Source organism: Notolabrus celidotus, chromosome 14 (genome assembly GCF_009762535.1).
Source record: "Notolabrus celidotus isolate fNotCel1 chromosome 14, fNotCel1.pri, whole genome shotgun sequence".
In the NCBI taxonomy this organism is placed as follows: domain Eukaryota; kingdom Metazoa; phylum Chordata; class Actinopteri; order Labriformes; family Labridae; genus Notolabrus; species Notolabrus celidotus.
In genome coordinates this window covers 7,813,542-7,833,334 of record NC_048285.1, presented here as the reverse complement: position 1 = coordinate 7,833,334, position 19,793 = coordinate 7,813,542, and the positions used below count along the sequence as shown (strand labels likewise).

The 19,793-nt window shown below is 38.3% G+C and overlaps 1 protein-coding gene across 1 annotated transcript; it reads right to left on the bottom strand.

The window, feature by feature from the left end:
• Window positions 1-822: 822 nt before the first annotated feature.
• On the bottom strand, window positions 823-18,303 carry mpzl3 (myelin protein zero-like 3). The gene is made up of 6 exons (XM_034701685.1): window positions 18,050-18,303; window positions 13,241-13,407; window positions 7,681-7,894; window positions 4,684-4,840; window positions 2,345-2,414; window positions 823-2,105 (listed from the first exon to the last, which is right to left on the bottom strand). Exons 1-6 carry the CDS (start codon window positions 18,114-18,116, stop codon window positions 2,025-2,027), a joined length of 756 nt encoding a protein of 251 aa, XP_034557576.1. The 5' UTR covers window positions 18,117-18,303; the 3' UTR covers window positions 823-2,024.
• Window positions 18,304-19,793: the final 1,490 nt, after the last annotated feature.

Genomic DNA, 19,793 nt, shown 5'->3' with positions numbered 1-19,793 from the left:
GTATTAAAAATGTTCATGTAATTATTAATTAAAATCCATAAATACTATAATACTATACCTACAGATACTGTACAAGGATCCTGGGAACCACTTGGATCACAAATACAGTGATAAGTACCAGTAATTGAACCCTCAAGGGCTAAATAAAAGTGCAATATTTATTGGAGTTTGGTGCTAATTAACTACGTAATTGATTTTCAATACATTTCACATATAGAAATCACTTCCAACTGCACTTACTGGTTGTGAATTTTACCATTCTGGGGTGAAACTGGTTTGAGGTGTGCATGCTTTCCTCCTGTTGGTGCCAGGGAAGTGGAAGAGTGATTTGTACCAACATTTTCTATACACTAAGATTTCCCCAGACACTGAAACAGATGTGGATAAGTGATGTAAGAACAGTCACTTAAACTGTGATTCTCTTAGCTTAACCCAGTAGTGGAATTTACATCAATAAATGCAGGTTTAATCAACAGCAGTGTTGGCATAATGCAGCATCAAGACAAGGAAATGTTGAGCTTAAGTATGTCTGCATAAATGATTTGATATCCCTCCAGTATTGAGACTATAAAATCTAAACAACCCCATCCTCTATAACAACTGTCCAGATGAGTCCAGGCAGGCAGCGGTATATTTTCTTTCAACAATCAATTCTTACATTTATTTTATTCTGTCTGACATGAGTAAGCTGTTGCCATGGCAGTTCAGATGAAGCAGGAATGATAATTGTTTCACTATAGCAGTGTGTGAATTATTAAAACCTAGAGGACACGGATGAGCTGAATGAGAAACAGAGAACAAATGAGACAGAATGAGGACTTATCTTTTGCTGTGTTTCATTGGCGGCTTTTTTATTAAGTCTTTTGATGACTCTCCAGTCCCACGACTGCGTAGATGAAACAGATGCTGCCACAATTTGTGAGTGAAGCTCCCAGACTGTGGCGTGTCCTTACAGTTTAAGAAGGAATATTCAACAACATTTATGAATAGTGCAGACCAAACAAAGAGATGGCAGTGGAACAAATGCTGGCTGTATGCTATCTGCTTTACCAACAAACTGTCCCAGTTTAATGAACAAGATTTATTTATCTTTGGAAGCATCTTTTTAAAAAGTCATGTTCACCCTCTCACAAAGCCAAAAAATCCACTCTCAAACTACTTAGGCAAAAAATATATTTGATAACAAAGCAAAGCTGTGCATCGAAAACCAAGACTATTAAAAAAAAAAACCTCATCCAGATAAGACTGTTTCAAAAGTCAGATATCCCCAAATACACTAATGTGACATGTTGACTGCTGTTGTTGAAATGACACAGTTCAGTAATGTACAGACACTGAAAATATAGGAATATCGTACACAAGATTTTGCATAAATAGTACTAAGTTGTCACAGCTGATGTCCAAAAACAAGCTAAGGATTTTCTGTCAAAATATAGAGAATAGAACAGAAATGTTCAAACACAGACATCAAGAAAATTTCATAAAGCCGTTCTGACAAAGGCAATAAATTAGACAATACGTTTTTATCTCCTTCACAATAAGAAAGTGACACAAGTAAATCAACCTCATATAAATACAAACATAGTGCTCCTCTGTGGGTTTGCCACTTCATGTGTGCAGGGTCAGACCTAATGTTACCATCTGCATATCTGTACAGCTAGAATAAACAAATCATATCACAAAATGCTCCACAATTTCAAAATAAGGACTTCTATTTCTTTACATGTCAGTTGTATAAAAATAGTGGAAAGGCCCCTGGGAAGACTTGGGGAACTTGTGAGCTTACAAGCAACAGGTAAACCAAATTATAGACAATTTCATGGAATAAATATGAATGTTTGAGATGCATATTGTAGATTATCTCAAGACAAACATATACATTATCTCAAAGTGCCCCCCTCCCCCATACTTGGTTGACTGCAGAAGGAAGACATGAATCTATAATTTTACTTGCAGTACCTCCCATATTTAGAGCACCGGCAGGTTAAGCTGTTGCAGTTACACCTCCCAACCTTCAGGGTTCCCTAGCAATGAGACTCAGCGTACTCTTCATCCACAGGGGGCTTCTTTTTTAGGTTGTAGTAACCATCTTCATCCTCTGAGTCCTGGACAGACCAGAAAAACCAGACAGTGAGATGATGCTCCACACAGACAGACATGCACACACACACAGATCCAGACACAAAACAACTTCATTGGAAAAATCAATATTTTATAAACCCTCAAGTCCTGTTGTCAGCCATAGAGGGCATGTAAAATTAAACGTAAGACGGATCCAGCAGACATGTCTTATTATTCATGGGCTATAAGACAGTGTGGTGTGAGGAAACATTCTGTACTGTACCATAAGATATAGGTCACAGCATGTAGCCTTCTTTGCTTTGGCCCCCCAGGGTTGGATGCCATACTCGTCCCTGGAGAAAACAGAATGAATAATTATGAAAAGTTAGTAATGACCAGACTTACACAACTGTCCTGAAAGGATCTGCACAGGGACTGTTTTACACTATGTTTACATAATCATACAGAAAATCTGATAAAGCCCTCATCCATCAATTATTTTTTTAGTTCTTAGCTCTATCAAATAATAATTTCAAAAACAACAGTACAGACTGACTCCAAAATTGAATATACAGTTTGGTATTTCAGAAACATGCTGACCCACTTTCTTTCTGAGAGCTAGATGATAACATCTCGGGTCTGCCCCTTCAGGCCCCTTGACGCCTCCAGAAAATTAGCTTAGATAAGTAAAAAGACTGGAAATGTAAGAAAATGCTTAGCCCACTCATGTCTTGCCATCCCTTTCAGTCCCCTGCAAAGCTAGGTAGTTACCAAGTGGCAGCCTTAGTTGATGAAAATTAAGCCAACAACACATTTTGCATAATTAGGGGTGTGACTGACTTGTTGTTGAAGGGCCTGCTCGAGCTTCACATCTTTGTCTGTTTCTAGGCTGACTGAAAGTTAGGTTAAGACAGCAGTTCCAATAAGATGACAGCCATGGTTTGGCTTCATAATGCCTCTTCAGAAACCACTTGGCGATGTCGCTAAGACTGTGTCCATGTTTTTAACAGTCTATGGTAGTTAGCTAAAATTGCTACTCTTGAAATTCTGACAATAAATCAACTATTTCTTTCTTGTTTTTCACTTTACAAAACACCACAAACCTAAATCAGCTCACATATTTCACCTTTAAGACAATTATTAGGCGCTGACTGTTGTCCAGACATAAATATATATCAGACCTACTACTGTGTGACTATCCAAAGTCACTTCACCATCTTTTATTAAACATACTTTTTAACCAGCCTTGGGATTCTAGTCTGCTAGTGAGTTTAAGTTAGCAACAGTTAAGCTAACAGCTCCCAAAGCCCTGCCATGGAGCCTCAAAAATAAACTGATTCATTACGTGACGACTGCCAGGTTTGGTTTTTTAACCAGTTTTCATTATCTGTCTCCTTCTATTTTTGAAAGGAGAACACCTGTGAGTATTCTGCTTCCAGTAAAAATATGAACGATGAATAATAAGAGAATCCTAACGTAAAAACAAGCTAAACATCTGAAAAAACAAGCTAACAGCAGCCAAGCTTAAAAAAAAAAATTCAAGCAGAGTTTTTATTTCAGTTTTATCGCTTTGTAAGGTGTTTTTTCTGGCTTTAATCTCATGGTCCTTGTTTTGGGAGAGAAGAAGACCTTCAGATATTTCAGCTCCTGTTAAAAACCTCATAAACAATAAACACTTAAGGGTCATTTCGAGGCTCAGTTTGTGAAGTTTACAGCCTGACCTGATGTCACCCTTGAATTGCTCTCTTTTGAAATGTCATAGCTCAAAAAACTGAAGTGCAGATAGTCAACAAATGTCAGTCTACTCAGGGTACTCTCTGCCAATAACATTAAACCATGAACTTAATGGAGGCAGACACGTTTTTTTTTAACATGTGCTCATCTAACTCTGAGTGAACTAGAACATCTACAGTCTGTGTACCAAATTGATACAAAACAAGTGTTCTGTTTGTGCTGTAAGACGACACTTGAGTGCAGCTTTGAATACAAAGTGAAATCTCATTGTAGTTTTGGAAACTCCAAGTAAAGAAAGAAAAGTGAAAGAGAGGGAAACAGAAATTTGAGTTATGCTGCAGATTAAATATAGTGCTAAACAAATAAGAAATAAATAAGAAATAAGAACAATTGACTAATAAATGATGCAGCCTCAGTATGTTTCAAACAAACAACGAAGAATGTACTGCTCTGAATAATTAAAAACAGACTAAATCAATGGGCCTGAACCAAGCTTGAGCTGCTGCTTAGTGTTTACATAATCCAGTCCATGTACTTCATAAAAGCTGTTATGTTTAACAGTGTAGCAATGGCTTGTTTCACATTTATATTCCTGTTTAACATCAGTCACAAGCACAAATACCAGCTCCACTGTGACTCACACCACAGGGAGCAACACTGCAACACGAAAAACCAGCCTGTAGAGCAGCTAATTGCAGACTTTAGCTCTGGGCCCCTAACTGATCCATAACACCATTTGACAACAAGCAAATCTAACCTTTAACCTTTCTTGTTGAACCTTCCTCAGATTAGAAATTGAGATGAACATTTATGACCATCTGAGCCTGCAATGACTATCATTGCCCCCAGGAGACCCTGAGCAGTCATTGGTTGAATAAATCTACTCACCCCTCTGTGACCTCTATGGGTGATCTATAGGACTTTGATTGGTTGCGCTGTTTCTTTGGGCAGAGCATCCGCCCAATTAGGATGAGGGTGATGATGGCTGAGGGGAGGAGGATGAAGACCAGGAGGACCGCAACATCCGAGAAGCGAACGCTTGGTGCTGGGGAAGGAGGAAGTGAGGTCATTAGACACACATTAACAGACTGTTTATGACCATGCTTACACATGGAGTCATGCCAATTACATCAGATTGGGGTACTGCACACTCAGACATGTTTTTAAGCTGTTAGCGTAATGATAACTGTAGGGTGAACACATCAGTGAAACAAATGGCACTTAAATTAATTGACTGTTAAAAAAACTATCAATGAAAAGTATTTTACAAGATCGTCAAGCTATAACAGTTGAATAGAAATATCCTTAAATAGATGGATATATCGATAGAGTCCTTTATTTATTTATTTTTTGTTATATTTTTCCTTGAGGGGTACATTGTTTTGTAATAGTGGTTTTGACATTCAACATTACAATGTCAAAACTGGAGAAGACTATTTTCAAATATGAAATTCAAAGCTATTAATCACTGTATATAATATTGTTATGTTATGTTATGTTGTGTCGTGTTATTTTATGGTGCAATAGGGAAAGAGTGATTATTGCATACATAAATCACACGAACTCTGTTAGATGTCAACATATAAAGATATGTCCAAGTAGAAATACAGATGTGGTTTAGACTTGAATTAGTCCATTTTAGTAGCTTTGGCATGTGCAGATGTGTTAATATGTGAAAAATATATACAAAAATAAAATCTTAAGATTCTTTGAGGAACGTTCAGTTTGTGTTGATTATGGCGCCATCTGTGGACAAAGCGTTACATCTTTGCTTCACTAGATCTACCTCTCTCATCTTGCTGGCTTTTTTTACCCTATAATGTAACACTCATTTTGAATGTTTGCGGTGGACAATTGTAATAAAAGGATGTTTCTGTGTTTTCTCATAGAGCTTTTTAAGCTTGTTGAACTCCTTACCAGAGTAAATATGATAGTAGTTCTATGATTGTTATGGTTATTTTTATTATCAGCCATATCAATTTGAATTTACTACATGAACTTCAAGCATGCTTCAAGTATTTATTGATGCCCCCAACCTAGGTCCTCCTCCTGTTTTTGTTTGTTGTAGTCTTCTTTCTTTTCTTTCTTTTGTTTATTGTGTGTGTGTGTGTGTGTGTGTGTGTGTGTGTGTGTGTGTGTGTGTGTGTGTGTGTGTGTGTGTGTGTGTGTGTGTGTGTGTGTGTACTGTAGGTAATGTATGTACGTAATGTATGTTTAAGATTTATGTCCTGTTTGTGTATTGAACAAAAATGTATATACTTTTTTTCTATTTAAAGAGCTTGTTAAAATAAGTACTGCATGGTAGTGGTTACAGGCACTGAAAAGTACAGCACAGGAAAGGTCAGTCTTATCCCTGAAGGTCTCATTTGCTTTTTCACGTCACCAAGAGCCATCAATAATAATTTAAATCTGTTCACAGGGGCTTTAAGTGAAGCTTATTTCACAAGTGCACCACAGAAGGTTCCCAAAGTACTGAGTAGAGAAACATTAAACAAGTCTGGTAATGTAAAATATGACATAGGATTAGGACCATGTTAAGGATTAAAAGAAAATGAGATTTCCAGAATTAAATTGTAATTAATAATAAGAATAACGTCTTAACTTTATGAAAATAAAGTAATAAAAGAAAATTGTTGTAAATTCACAACATTAATCTCCTAAATTGACACGTTTATTCCCTGTTTATAATTTATAAGGGAAAAAAGGCATACATTCAAGAGAATAAAGCTTTACATGTATGAGAATAAACTCTAAATTAATAAGATTAGAGTTAAAAATGATTAGAAAAATGTCAAAGTTTAACGCTAATAAAGTTTTAATTTGTGAGAAAGAAGCCCTATTCAAAGGCTATGTTTGATCTATATGTAAAATAACATACAGGGTGATGTCAGAAGATCAGCCATGTCTGCACTAAAATGAGGAACATTGATCATCTTGTCAAGTTATTCTTAACAGCTGAGGACAAACAACGGTTGCAGAGGCATGCTCAGGCAGCCTAATAGCCTGCTCTTCTTTAGTCAAACACAATTCATTCAGGATCTTAATTTTTATGACAATGTTGTGCTGATGTGCTAAAACATGAAGTGTTCAGTTATTTATGGATCCTTAACTAAAGTATTACTTCAAAAGGTGTTCCAAGTTCTTTGTTTTAATGCTGCTTTTTTGATTTCCCCCTTCAAATTAGCCAAAGACTTAATTAATGACTTTTTCCAAAAACTATATGACTGAAATCTCTTTCTAGCATGTTGCCCTACTCTGTTGTGGTAAAATATAAGCATCGATGAAATTCAAAAAAATAACAGTTAAGATTATGTCAATGCTTAGCACAATGTCTCCTACTTTCTCTGTAAAAAATATGAAGAAAAATCAGCTGACTTACATCGTTACTCAAAACATGTCAAACCTGCCTGCATGATCAGGTCTGAACACAACGCTTCACTTGAACAGGTGATAATGGGTTGAAACAGCTTGGCAAGCCATCTTAAGATCTAAATTTTCCTTAAAACCTGTAAAGCCGGTGCTGACACAGAATCGAACTTAATGACATTTTCTGTCTCAATGAAATTTGTATTGAAGGCAGTAAGGTTAATGCCCTGCAATCAATATCAATGAGCAACTTCTGAGTCACACATTTCCCAGGTTACAGTAAAGACATTGAAGACAGCACCGTCCAGTAATGTGTGCATGTTTTTTCTTTTTCGTGGCGATGGAGCCAAACTCTGACATCAGCAGCAAAGAGCAGAGGGAAAGTCATCCTTTCTTTTCAGAACTGAAGAACCTGATGTGAAATCAGGACAAACACTAACAGAGATACAGGTGGGGAATGTGAATGGTAACATATTGAATACAATTCTGACAATATGTGAACAATGCATACAACCTTACCTCTGGGTGTGACACTGAGTACAGTTTGTGAATTCGGGGACCCGTGGACATCAGGAGGATTCCTGACTGAGCATGTGTAGGTCCCATTATCTTTCAATGTGGCGTTGATCAGAGTGATGGAGGCTTCCCCGCGTGCCGGACTCCCCTGCCAACTGATACGACCCTTAAACTGACCATCAAGCGGAGGGAACGCCCGTGAGGAGAAGTGGAAAAACTGAAGGGAGGTGAGAAATTACAAAGAAAAATTCTATTTAACTGGAAAAAACAGGAATGTGTGGCCATATAAAAATGAGAGGAGCAAAGAAAAAAAAGAGACATAAACTACAATAATGTTTCATGCATTTCTTATCTTCTATAAGTCATGTATAGTCTCCAACACGGAAAGCAACATCTAAAACTGTAGCTCAATGACAAGAAAGCAAATAATATGCATCATCACTCTTTAATCTAACAATGTCTGTCTCAGGGAAAGTGACTGTAACAGCAGGTGGAGGGACAGATGGTGGTGGGACTTTCTCTTTTGGCAATATTGTCGGATGCAGAGTAATTCTCAAAGAAAACAAGGCAAAGAAACCTGCGTGTGTTCATGAGAAAATGTCAACTTCAGGTGTCTCAAAGCTATTTTCTTTTGTGCTTTGGTTTAAAATTTGCAACAAAAAGTTTGTTTTCAGAAACTGCATCATTACTCCCACGACAAGAGGATTCAGTAACTCTCCAAAACATGACATCCAGAGTTCAAGATTGTTTGTAGGCGTAGTAACAGAGAGGAAGATGCGGAAACTGCAAATATATGATTTCAAGAGTGAGCTGAGAATGTAGAGTTCGTGTTAAGTTTCATGATGCTCTGATTAGTCACCGGTGACAAGATACTTAGGATATGGAGGAGTATCTTGCTGTTATAGTATGAAAATAAAAGTTTAACAGGGTTTACTTTGACTATATCTACTTTTACCTACTCTTTTTGTGTGTTACATACTGCTTGTGTATCATGTTGTATCATATGTTGTTGTTTTTTTTCCAAATTTTCCCCACTATACATGTAATTTAACAAAAGCTGAGAGGATACTATGTGACAGAAAAAGAAAAGGCTATGCAAATTTCACATTAGCATTTATATACATATATTCTTTCTATTAATATATAATTTCACATATTTTCCTGGTTGATTGTAAACCTAAATTTTTCAAATACAACACAAAATGTTTAAAATGATTCAACTGGTCACCAGAAAAGAAACTCCAACATTGAAATAATGAGATAAAAAAAATGCCAGGTTACAAGACTGCCCTGCGATTACTCTCTCAAACAACATCTTGTACTGAGCTGCTTTAGTCTGATAAGGAACATTAAGACATCAAGAGGCTTTTAGATGAGTTGCAGGATAAGATCAGAGCTGCTTGGCCTTTATCTGCACCCTCAGAGCAGCACAAAAGGGAGTTATTGATTTCTTCTAAAAACAACATGGACCGTTTTGATTTAAGCCAATACATGCAGCTCATTTTATGATGCGCCTTAAGGGCCAATCGCAGTGACGCATCGTGACAACAGCTTTTCAGCTGTGGTATCGGCTTCTTTGGAAGCACATGACAAATGTGGAAGAGCCAATAGTATTAGACTATAAGCATCTTTGTTGCCATGTGGCATACTTTGTAACAAACCTCTTTGATATATCATTATGAGTATAAAAAGAACAGAGTATTTTTTCAATGTTGTTTCGTAAAACGACAAAGCTCTCAAGGTGAATATCACGACTGTTGCAGCACCCACTGTTTTACCCCCAATAATTAACATGCTGTGTAAAGGACAGTCATTGAGTCCCTCTTTCCTTCCAATCAGCAGTAACACTATGATCACCTGCCAAATATTGCATAAGCCAACTCTCGCTGGGTCAGGAAAACCAGAAATGGACTCGACTAGACCTCTAAAAATGGGCCGTGGTATCTGGCACCAAACTTGTTAGCAACAGATCCTTTGAGTCCTGTAAGCTACAAGGTAGGGCCGCCTTAGCTTAACTTGGTTGCGCAGTACAAACCACAGTTATCTACTAGATGGAGATCTGCAGAATTTGGAGACTAAGTCAACACATTGAACTTGTATCCGTGCTCTCCAGACCAACTGCTTCCATTGCAGCATTTTTCAGTGGTGGGCACCTTTCTTTTTTTTTTATCAGAACCAGCATTCACTTTCCAGCAATTTCAGCTCCAGCTCTTCTGTTAGATCAGACCCCATGACCCTGTCACCAGTTCACCTCTTTTCCTACCTTTAACCAATTTTGGTAGGTATTGAACCCTGCAGATGAGGAACACGCAACAAAAGCTGCAGTTTTGGAGCCATCACAGTTTGGTCATTGTCAAAGTCACTTACATCCTTAACCATGCCCATTTTCCTGCTTCCGACTCTTCAAATTTTAGGACACAATGTACACTTGCTGCCTATTCACCCACTGAGAGGAGCCAAGGCAACATCGTAATCAATTTTATTCACTTCACCTTTCAGTGGGCATAATGTCATGGCTGATGGGTGTACGCTTAAATTAATCCATTCATACAAAAAGTTCTTAAAGAATTTAGAGGAAAATGTGAAATGAATGATTCAAATTGCATAATCTTCATTCAGGATGTGTACAATCTGTGATTACATAAGCAGGTCCGGACATGGCATAACACTTTAAACTCATAAAGATGTAAAAATGCAGTATGCCTGAAGAGGAATGTGTCCAAAACTCCCAGAAAAACCTTCAATCATGATTATGCAAAAAGTGTATGCTCTGTGAGAAAACAGCACACTCACTGTTTACATACTAAGAATGTCAACATGGATACATCTACGGCTCTTCAATAAACTCTGGCACACAAATAAGCAAACACAATCATGATCACAGCCACTGATTCAGTTTTATGGTTTTACAGCAGTGTGTCCACCAGTTGTATGCTTATGAGACACTGCTTGTACGCCTGGTAGAGATAAACCTGGTTATCTCTCTGCACTGTTATTCATCCAGTGGCTGATTGTTTGAACACTTGACAGCAGCTTGAAGTTGTTGACCACACAAGAGTCTGCTCAGTCTGGAATCAAACACTAGAGCCAAATGACCCCTTTAAACTCAGGGAAAATCTGCAAAACAACTAAGAAGGATTGTTTTGAACTGGTGCCACATATTCTATAAATCTATTGGATCATTTGGACAAAAGCTTCCACTGACTTAAAGCTAAAAACAGTGCACCGATCATCTTAATAGATTCATTTTTAGCATTATTCAGCAAAATTCAATTGCCAAATCCTTCAATTACCATCAGCTCTTACTGATATTTGATTGAACATTCAGCGTCTCGTCCCCAATCTACAAAATTAATTCTCATCAGGGCCGAGGTAATTATGCAAGCCACTGAAGCACTGCGGCAATTCAGACTGACACTAAAGCTTTGGCTGCAAAATTATATTTTCTGATGGAGCTTTTCACATGCTTATTCATGGTCTTTCCCAATGTGATATACGGCCGGTGACACACAGGCCAATAAACCAGCCAAAACGTTAATGAAATTGGATTGAAAGTAAATGAAGGCTTAGGAATAAAAATGAGAAATTCGAGACTTAGTTCCATCTATGGGACGAATCAGGAAACTGTCACACTTTATCTGTCACATAAAGTTGGGCTGGGCTGAAATAAAAGCGGGCACTGGTGTGGCTTTTTTTCAGGTAGCAGTTGACACACCTTTTTACAAATACCTGCTAAGCTTTGGGAGGTAACACCACGCTTTGTGCTGACTGAAACACACATGCAAACACTCCAACACCCTCTCAGTAAGTTCTTTCCTCCGCCTTATTCTCCTCCCCCTACATACTTTGAAACTAGAAAACTACATCTTAATGACTAAACCAACAGCACTCCGTATCAGCGGAGCCACAAAACATTAGCCTCCACTTAACTCTGAGTGCTCCTATAGGAAATGATGGCATATAGGGTTGCAGCTACCACACTATGGATTCGCAAGGTCCAAATGCAATTACATAAGACCACACTGGAAGGCTATCTTCAAACAAATGGTACAAATGGAGCTGCTTAAATTATGTGGTGGAGTTTTAGTGGGTTGGTCACTGAAACTCAACCCTGATATGTGCGGGGTTAGAGGACTGAGTGCAGTTATGGGTTCAGAGAGATATCTGAATGCATTTCCTACAAGACCACCGAATCCACAACATAGGAAAGGGTATGATGATAACTAACCAAGGTTTCCGTATCAGGTCTCTGAAAGACACGAAAGCTGGGCTGGGATGTGAAGAGGAGTAACATGGACAATACCTCAAGAGTGATAATAATAAATTAAACTTCTAGTATGTCTATCAAAACTGAAATAGGCTTTCAGCCTGCAGGTGTACGTGTAGATTCAGAAATCATGAAGCGGCAAGCTTGAATGCAAATAAACCAACCAAATACTCAAATGAGCTGTGTGTGTGCAAAGTTGTGATAGTAGTCATATACCTCTAAGTAGTCTGTGTGAGGTAACAAAAACAAAATACCCATGTTTTCTTGTATAGTTCAAAAAACATGATGAATTGTGTGTTATTTAGACCTGCAACTGACAACTCTTATAAAATGTTTGAAAATTAAACTTAAAAATTAATCTTTAAGTTGTGATAGATATCTGAACTTCAACAGTGAATTAGGAATTCTCATCCACTACAATTCTATTTTTTTTTTTGCATTTTAAAACAGTTTTTAAGTCCACCTTAACAATGTAAAGTAATTATTGTCAGTGTCTTGATTCAAGAATCAAATGAATGCCATGGAGTAAACTTTATGAATTTAAAAGTCAATGTTATCATTTTTTATTTACTTAGTACAGCTAGCCAACATTAGCAGAGTTGGCACAACTAGCCTTCAGACTCCTCCGGCAGGTTTACGTCCACATGCCTGTGCCAGTAAAGTAGTGTGGGCTGTGTCAAGTTAACTGGACACAGCCTACATACAACTTTATCTCCATTTTCTGGAACAAAATCCTGCCAAACTGCGGCCACTTCCTGCACTTCAACACATCATCTGTCATTTGTGCTTGTTTACATCTGGATAGTAGTCGTCACACCATTATGGCATTTGCCAGTAAACTGGCTAGTGGCAGGTGGCTGAACCACAGCCTAGACACACCACATGACCTGCACTTCAGGCGTACCATAATTAGAATATTAATAATTTGTTTGTTCCCAAATTATGCTTTATGTCTTATAGATAAGACAAACATGTACAAACTGCATTTTTTGGTCATTTGTTTTCAAAAAATAAACAAAAATAAAAAGTGATAGTGTCCAGCATTAGATATTTTTCTCTTGAAAGTTACTCATCTCGTGCACAAAAAAGTAAGAAGCAGTCACCTGTAAGCAAATTAAATCAGAAGCCTCATAGTTATTCAAGTCTATAAATTAGCATTATGCCGAAGTGTTTTTGAAAACATTCAACATTTTGAATTAACATTTTGAATGGATGGTAACAGTAGTTTTAATTAACACATCCATGTCCATCTGATAGCTCAACAGTATCTGTTTGGCAATCCTTATAGGTACTCACCGTCTGTGGCGGCCCTCCACTCTGGGGCCTGTAAGACCAGTCGACAGTCATCTTACTGGTCGGCCTACTGGAGGAAGTGAAAGTGCAGGACAATGTAACGGCGTCCCCTCTGGATGCATGGAGCTCTGCTGGCGTCCTCACTGTGATGGAGGAGACTAGGGAAGGAGCTGCAAGAAGGAGTAGAAAAAACAGATGAGTGACATGGAGGGCAGTGGTTAACAAAGGAAATGAAGAATATGACATAAACAGAGTTACATGTTTAGAGGGAGACAGAGACAAGAAGGGAAATAGACAAAAGGAGACAGGTTATGAGTGACGTTTTACTCACTTACTGTAAGCAAAAAGGTGAATAACAAAACCCGATAGCTGCTATAACTGTGCTCACATTATGCTGGCATAGAAGTGCATGCACAGCAAATTCCTCCAGGTATACAGTGAAGTGAGAGACATCCTGATTCAAGTTTCTCACCAGCCTCTCTTGTTGTCGTTGACAGGTCTGCTACACATCTGCCTGTCAGGAGCCTTTCACTACTTGTAAAGCTGTGTCCCTGTGTCTGAAGATGCTCTTTCATTGTTATCACTTCATTCAGAATACCACGGAGGACTCCCAGATACCTGGGAGCTTGCATGACTGTAGCTGTGAACATGAGCTGAATACTGACAGATTCTTTTATAGAAAACCCTTAAAATATTCAGTAACAATGAGTCATTAGCGAGCCATTTTTATTAATAAATGTGGGGTTCAGCTGACTTTCATTATGACTCCAGAGGCAAAGCACGCCAGGACAGCAGGTCCAGGATTATATCCTCAGCCAACAAACTCGTTTGTATAAAAAGATATCTGCAATGATTGCTGAATATGTGAGGCCAGGAAATAATTTGAGTATTGTTCTGGTTTCTCTTTGTAGTCGGTCTGTAGTCCATGTTGTCTGTTTTATAGTGACCAACCATGTTTGAACAGTGTGAATAGGCTTTAGTTGCATGCAGGAAAAATGTCTGTTTAGAGAGCAAAAGAGGCAAAAGCATTGGCAGAAAAAATGCAATCCTTGAACCCATTACTGTCATCAAAGGACAATTAGGCTTCCTCATATCTACATGAGCACACAAAACATCCGGTCAAAGATGTCGTCTTTTAAACCTGACTCCATTCTCATATCTCAAGTCGCAAGACAGACTGTAAACAACGATTAGGGCACGAAAAGAAAGCTTTTGCAGGGATTTCCTTTATGCTGTATGTTATCTGAATAGGCACTGGCTATACTAGAAGGCCAGCAAAATATGAGGGGCTTTAATGTTTTTCAATGGGAGCAAATTGTGCCCAATCTGCCAACAAATGAAAAACAAATCCAGGATTTCATCAATTAACAGGCTGATGGGATTAAAGATGTCTGTATGGTTATCTGCCGCAAACTACTGAATGTTATGGGACCACTTTGACTGATAGCCTGATGGTAGCATTAGATAGGCACCATGGATAATTGTAGTTTTATCATCGTCATCATGAACATGAACAAGAATCAAATTACAAAACCGCCTGACATTCAAAGAATGATGGCTCAAACTTGCACCATGGTTTCATCGGCAAGCAGATATTTGACCCATCAGTTTATGCACTACATACAGGGGTCATGCATTCACATGAATGGGCCAATTACAGTGATTTTAGGAAAGCTGTAAGCCATCCTGAAATAGCATCACTAAAGGTAAGATTTATCGATGGCCTGGGAAAGTTTGGTTGATGTGGACCTTGTGGTGAAGAACAGTAGGTCATGGGAACAACAACTACAAATCCATCATTTTTGTTTGAATTCAACATGAAATTTTGTCAGTGTAATAGTTAACAATATTTTCCCGACCAAGACGGTATACATGTGCCAAATCCATCCAAAAATATGTCAAGACTGCCTAGAGACTGTATAAAACATGGACCACATCTCAGGGATGTCCCATGTTGGATTCTGAAGAGGTGTAATGAAGTCAAAAGATGGCAATGACCAGTTAAGTAAGCAGTGCCTCAATCTTGCATAATATGGCGTAACTCTAAATTTGAGATCAAAACAGATAAATAAAACACTACCCTCCCATATAGTTGTTTCAAGCAAAGAAAGAGGTATAGAGACCAAAAACACTTTTATACCCGGCTGCAAACATGTTTGATTCTGTTATGGGGCCGAGGAGGTTTTTTGCCTTTTTTTGGCCTGGTGGACACCAGAAGAACTGCAGTTTTTTGGACTCTTGCAATGGCTTCATTTTTCAACACCCGAGGTTTCTGCTTGAGAAATGAGCATTAGAAGACAAGCCAGTGGATCTCCACGGTCATTTAAGTGTACCATCTGGTCGGAATGAATACCAGGACATCATCCAATCTTTTTTGTACAAAATATCAAACATTTTTTCTGAAACACTGAATGTTTGGATCTGCCAGAGATGCCAAAGTCAGAGGATTGGTTAAGTTATTATAATTTAACCTCTCAGGACCTTAAATATCTGCAGAAGATTTCACAGCAAGCCATGCATAGAACATTAGTAGATATATTTATCACATAGTTAAAGTACCATAACACATAATACTGTGCACTTGACCTCAAACACAAACCTGTAAAGTTAAGCTGGCTATATTTGCAACATCTCAAAGTGACTTGGAAACAAAGTTGTTTTGGGGGCATACATGATACAGTCCTCTAATACAAAACAGGCGTCTCACCACTTTTTTTTTAAACAAAGGACAAAGCTGGGGCAAAATCTCCCAGCGGGTACATCCAATCACAGACAGACACCACTTGTTGCCTCCGAGACCCCAAAAAAATCCTGATAAGGACAAAGTTTATCTTACACAAAAGAGTGAAAGAGATATCCTGGGATCAGCCTGACTTATCTGCAAAGACCCCGGGGTGAGCAAATCACAAAATGAACAAAGCTATCTCTTCATAAAAGAGGAAAACAAGCAGAGGGGCCATGAAAACTGAACCTCTCTTGAACTTGCAGACATGATATTATCGATAAAGAAATAAGAGAGGGGTTGGGAAAGTTGGCGGCTCATCAGTGGTCTTGCTTTCACTTGTTTTCTACAACTATAGTCGGTGCACAGACATGTGGAATTGGGATAGTTTCTATGCTGTCCTCTTTTGACCCTGCCTATATTTGAACACTGCTCTCTAACTTAAAATAGTGTGAGGCAAACCATAATGATACTAATCTGCTCCAACATTTTCTTGCTGCCTGTTTTCAAACAAAACCCGCAGTACACAGCAGTCTTTACCATATGCATTGCTCCTTTCCTTTCCATTCCCTCAATAACAGGTCACATTCTGTCAGAGAAAAACAAACATCTGCCCACAGTTCAGAGCCATGTTTGTAATGTACATGGACTGCTGTTCAATGACCACATACCAGATGTGAGAATCCCTTCAAGCCTTGCTTTTTGTCACTGACATGTCACTACTATGGACTCTTTTTGCATTAACTAATTTCTCATGGCTATGTTTATCTCTTCCCACAAAAATGAAATCATGGTTGATGAGCAGTTTGAATAAAGATGTGCTTGAGATAGTACGGAAGCCCTGAGTAGATTCAGTAAATTTTCCAAGAACCTGGCTGTCTGGTTTCACCCACTCCTCAGTATATGGTGCACTATGTATTAGGGGCCATGTCCACAAAGGCGTTTTTTGTGCTGGAAGCGCCCTCTAATTATGAAGCAGCTGAGCATGGTCTATATGTATGAGACAAATACATAGTTGTGCAAATGTAGGGTTCCAGTAATGCATGAAAAATAAATAACTTTATCATCTTATTTTGGTAAAATATGGTCAGTATACTACTGAAATGTATGGCAATATGTAAGCTGCCCGTTTGAAATGAGCAATAGCACTGATATCATTAATCAGCATCCGGCAAAGGTGGCAGGTAATGTCCAAAGTGTTTTTATTTTGCTCACTATTAAGTTAACTATTCAGTCCACTACAACAAACTCACTATGCAGGGAGTAGAGAGTAAGGAATGTGATTTCTGACACTATCTTTCACTAATTATTTTCGTTATCTGACCAAAGCTGTTTTTCCCATTACAGTGGGTTAATATATCTGTATATCAAGAGAACAAAGCTTGTTTCCTCATCATTTTCTGTTGAACCTGTAAACAAAACAAAAGGCTGATCACTGTAACAGGCCTGAACACAACATGGCATGCTGCAATTACCCACACGATTGCAGCGAGTTCAACCTATTTCATTTATTCCCTTTTTAAAAGCATAAATAATAGAGGATATCAGTAAAAATAAGATAGAGAACAAAATAATTGTCACTCAAAAGGAAAATGAGAAAGTTGGAGAAATTATTTGACACTGAGTGAAGACTTCAAACAACAAGGTCTATAGTAGAGAAGGGAGTAGATCAGCTATATGTGTTCATGTCCACCTACGGCTTCCTTAACTTCTTAACCTTTAAATTCCCATGACAAGTCTGTATTTGCCTTATAATTAAAACCTGTAGGATTTTAGCACTGTGCTCCTCAAGGGGAATTTCTAATCTAAGAATAAAACTGGGCAGGCTCATGTTTACAGAGCTGTTTTTTGTGAGGTCAGTCCCACTTTTGTGTGATCGCTACAATGAAACGTGAACTACACAAAGTAAGCATACAGAAATGCAACCATACTGTATTTAACATTTCGACTTGTAATGGAAAAGTAAGCTGGCCTCTGTTGCCAGTAGTACTAGACTACCAAAACCAGCATTTAGTCGTAGACGGAGAGAGTCTCTTTAAACGTGTGTTGAAAGAGCTCCATTGGAGCAGCCCCGCGGCCTGTTTACTCACCGAAAAAGCCGATCAAATACAGCCAGACGACATGTACAGCAGTATTCCTTTGGCACGGTCGACGCATTTTCAGATGTCTATGGGGTTCCCACGTACAACGATACAAAAAACTCCAAGGCGCGTCAAAGTTTCGGTAAAATTCCGTCCATAGTCTAGTTTTTCATGACTCAGTCTCTCCGCCGTGGCTGCAGACTGAGGGCAGGGATCCTACCTGACAAACAGGTGTATCAGGAAGTGGAGCGGCCGGATCACTGGCAGTAATAACGCAGCATTTTAACTTCAAGTCTTTAAAGAAAAAGGAAGTGAAACACAAAGACAAAAAAAAAACACGTTATATTTCACCCAACTATGCTATTCGTGGCACTGAGTGTAAATTATTAAACATAAGGTGGTTCCCAATTTAATGTTATACCAACTAATCATCCACCATGCAGCGTGTTTTTCTCAGACTATTCCAGGTCCAATGTATCCAGAGAGAGTCTGTGTTCACTTTACTTTAATTTGTTAGAACCAAGGTTAAGAGTAAAAACGTGATCTCTGAGGTGGCTTATTTCTGCAGCAAAATAATTGGCTGCACTCCAAATTCTTGTTTGAACTTTGAAACACGTAGTTATATGAGGAATAAGAACCCATCCTGTTTGATTTTCCCATCCTCTAACTCACACAATACACAATACAATATAATGATGTGTTTTAGTGTAAGAGAAAACTTGATTACATTTTTTTTCTTCTCTCTCTGTTTGTTGGTTATTTAAAGAAACTGTAAAAGATTACTATCAAAAACTGGTGAAACTTTTAAGAATAACTTAAGCGTGACAATAAGACACAATTTCAAATAATAATACTTACATCACAAACAAACCAGGGGGAAAATAGTCCGGTTACAATGTCATTTTAAACTAAATAAATGTAACAGATATTTCCAGGGACTTTTTATTAGGTGGTAAAAAACATTGAGAGCAACAATGATGGGTATCAATTATCTTTTAGAATTAAGTAGCAAGACCTTTTTATATTTGCACATTAAATTATTGCTGAAGCTAGTGAGTAAGAAGCTACTCAGACAGTAAAACGTCTGCATCATGAGGACACGAGAGTGGCACACTTGTCAACACTAATTTTAAAACGTCCTTAGCTGTGGACCATTTTAAATTACAATACATTTTCTTCCCATGTCTCCATCCTCTCATGTGACCTCTTTGTATGGAGGCCCTAGGCCCAGCACTTCCCTTATCTCCCCAGCCAGCCTCTGTGCAAAAGCAGGGATGCTCTTGTGGGACTCCCGTGCTATTTCCAGGCATATTACTCTACTATCCCTGTCCCCAATCTCCTGTCTCGACTGCTGTAATTGTCTCTAATGGGAGAAGGTGTTTGTTTTTCTAGCCTCACTCTGGTGTAATGCTTTATCTCTCCACTTCATGTTGATACAGTCTTTTTGAAGTTTATTTATGTCTTCATTGGGTCTGGATTGTCAGTTTCATCCTGACATCTATCTGCTCTGCCAGGAGCGTTTCTTCCACTTTGACAACAGACATGCTGTCCCGTTGCATAACCTAATTTTATTTCATGACACATCAGAGGATGTCGACTGAGAGAGACATCTTCAATTACTCCAGGCCTTTCTCTATTGAATACACTGCAGTGCAACTCATGCATAATGTGTGGTTGATGGAATAACCTGTGGGATATAAAGGATGTTTTATTTTACGTTTTTACTGCATGGCTGTGGGTGATTAAATCCCTT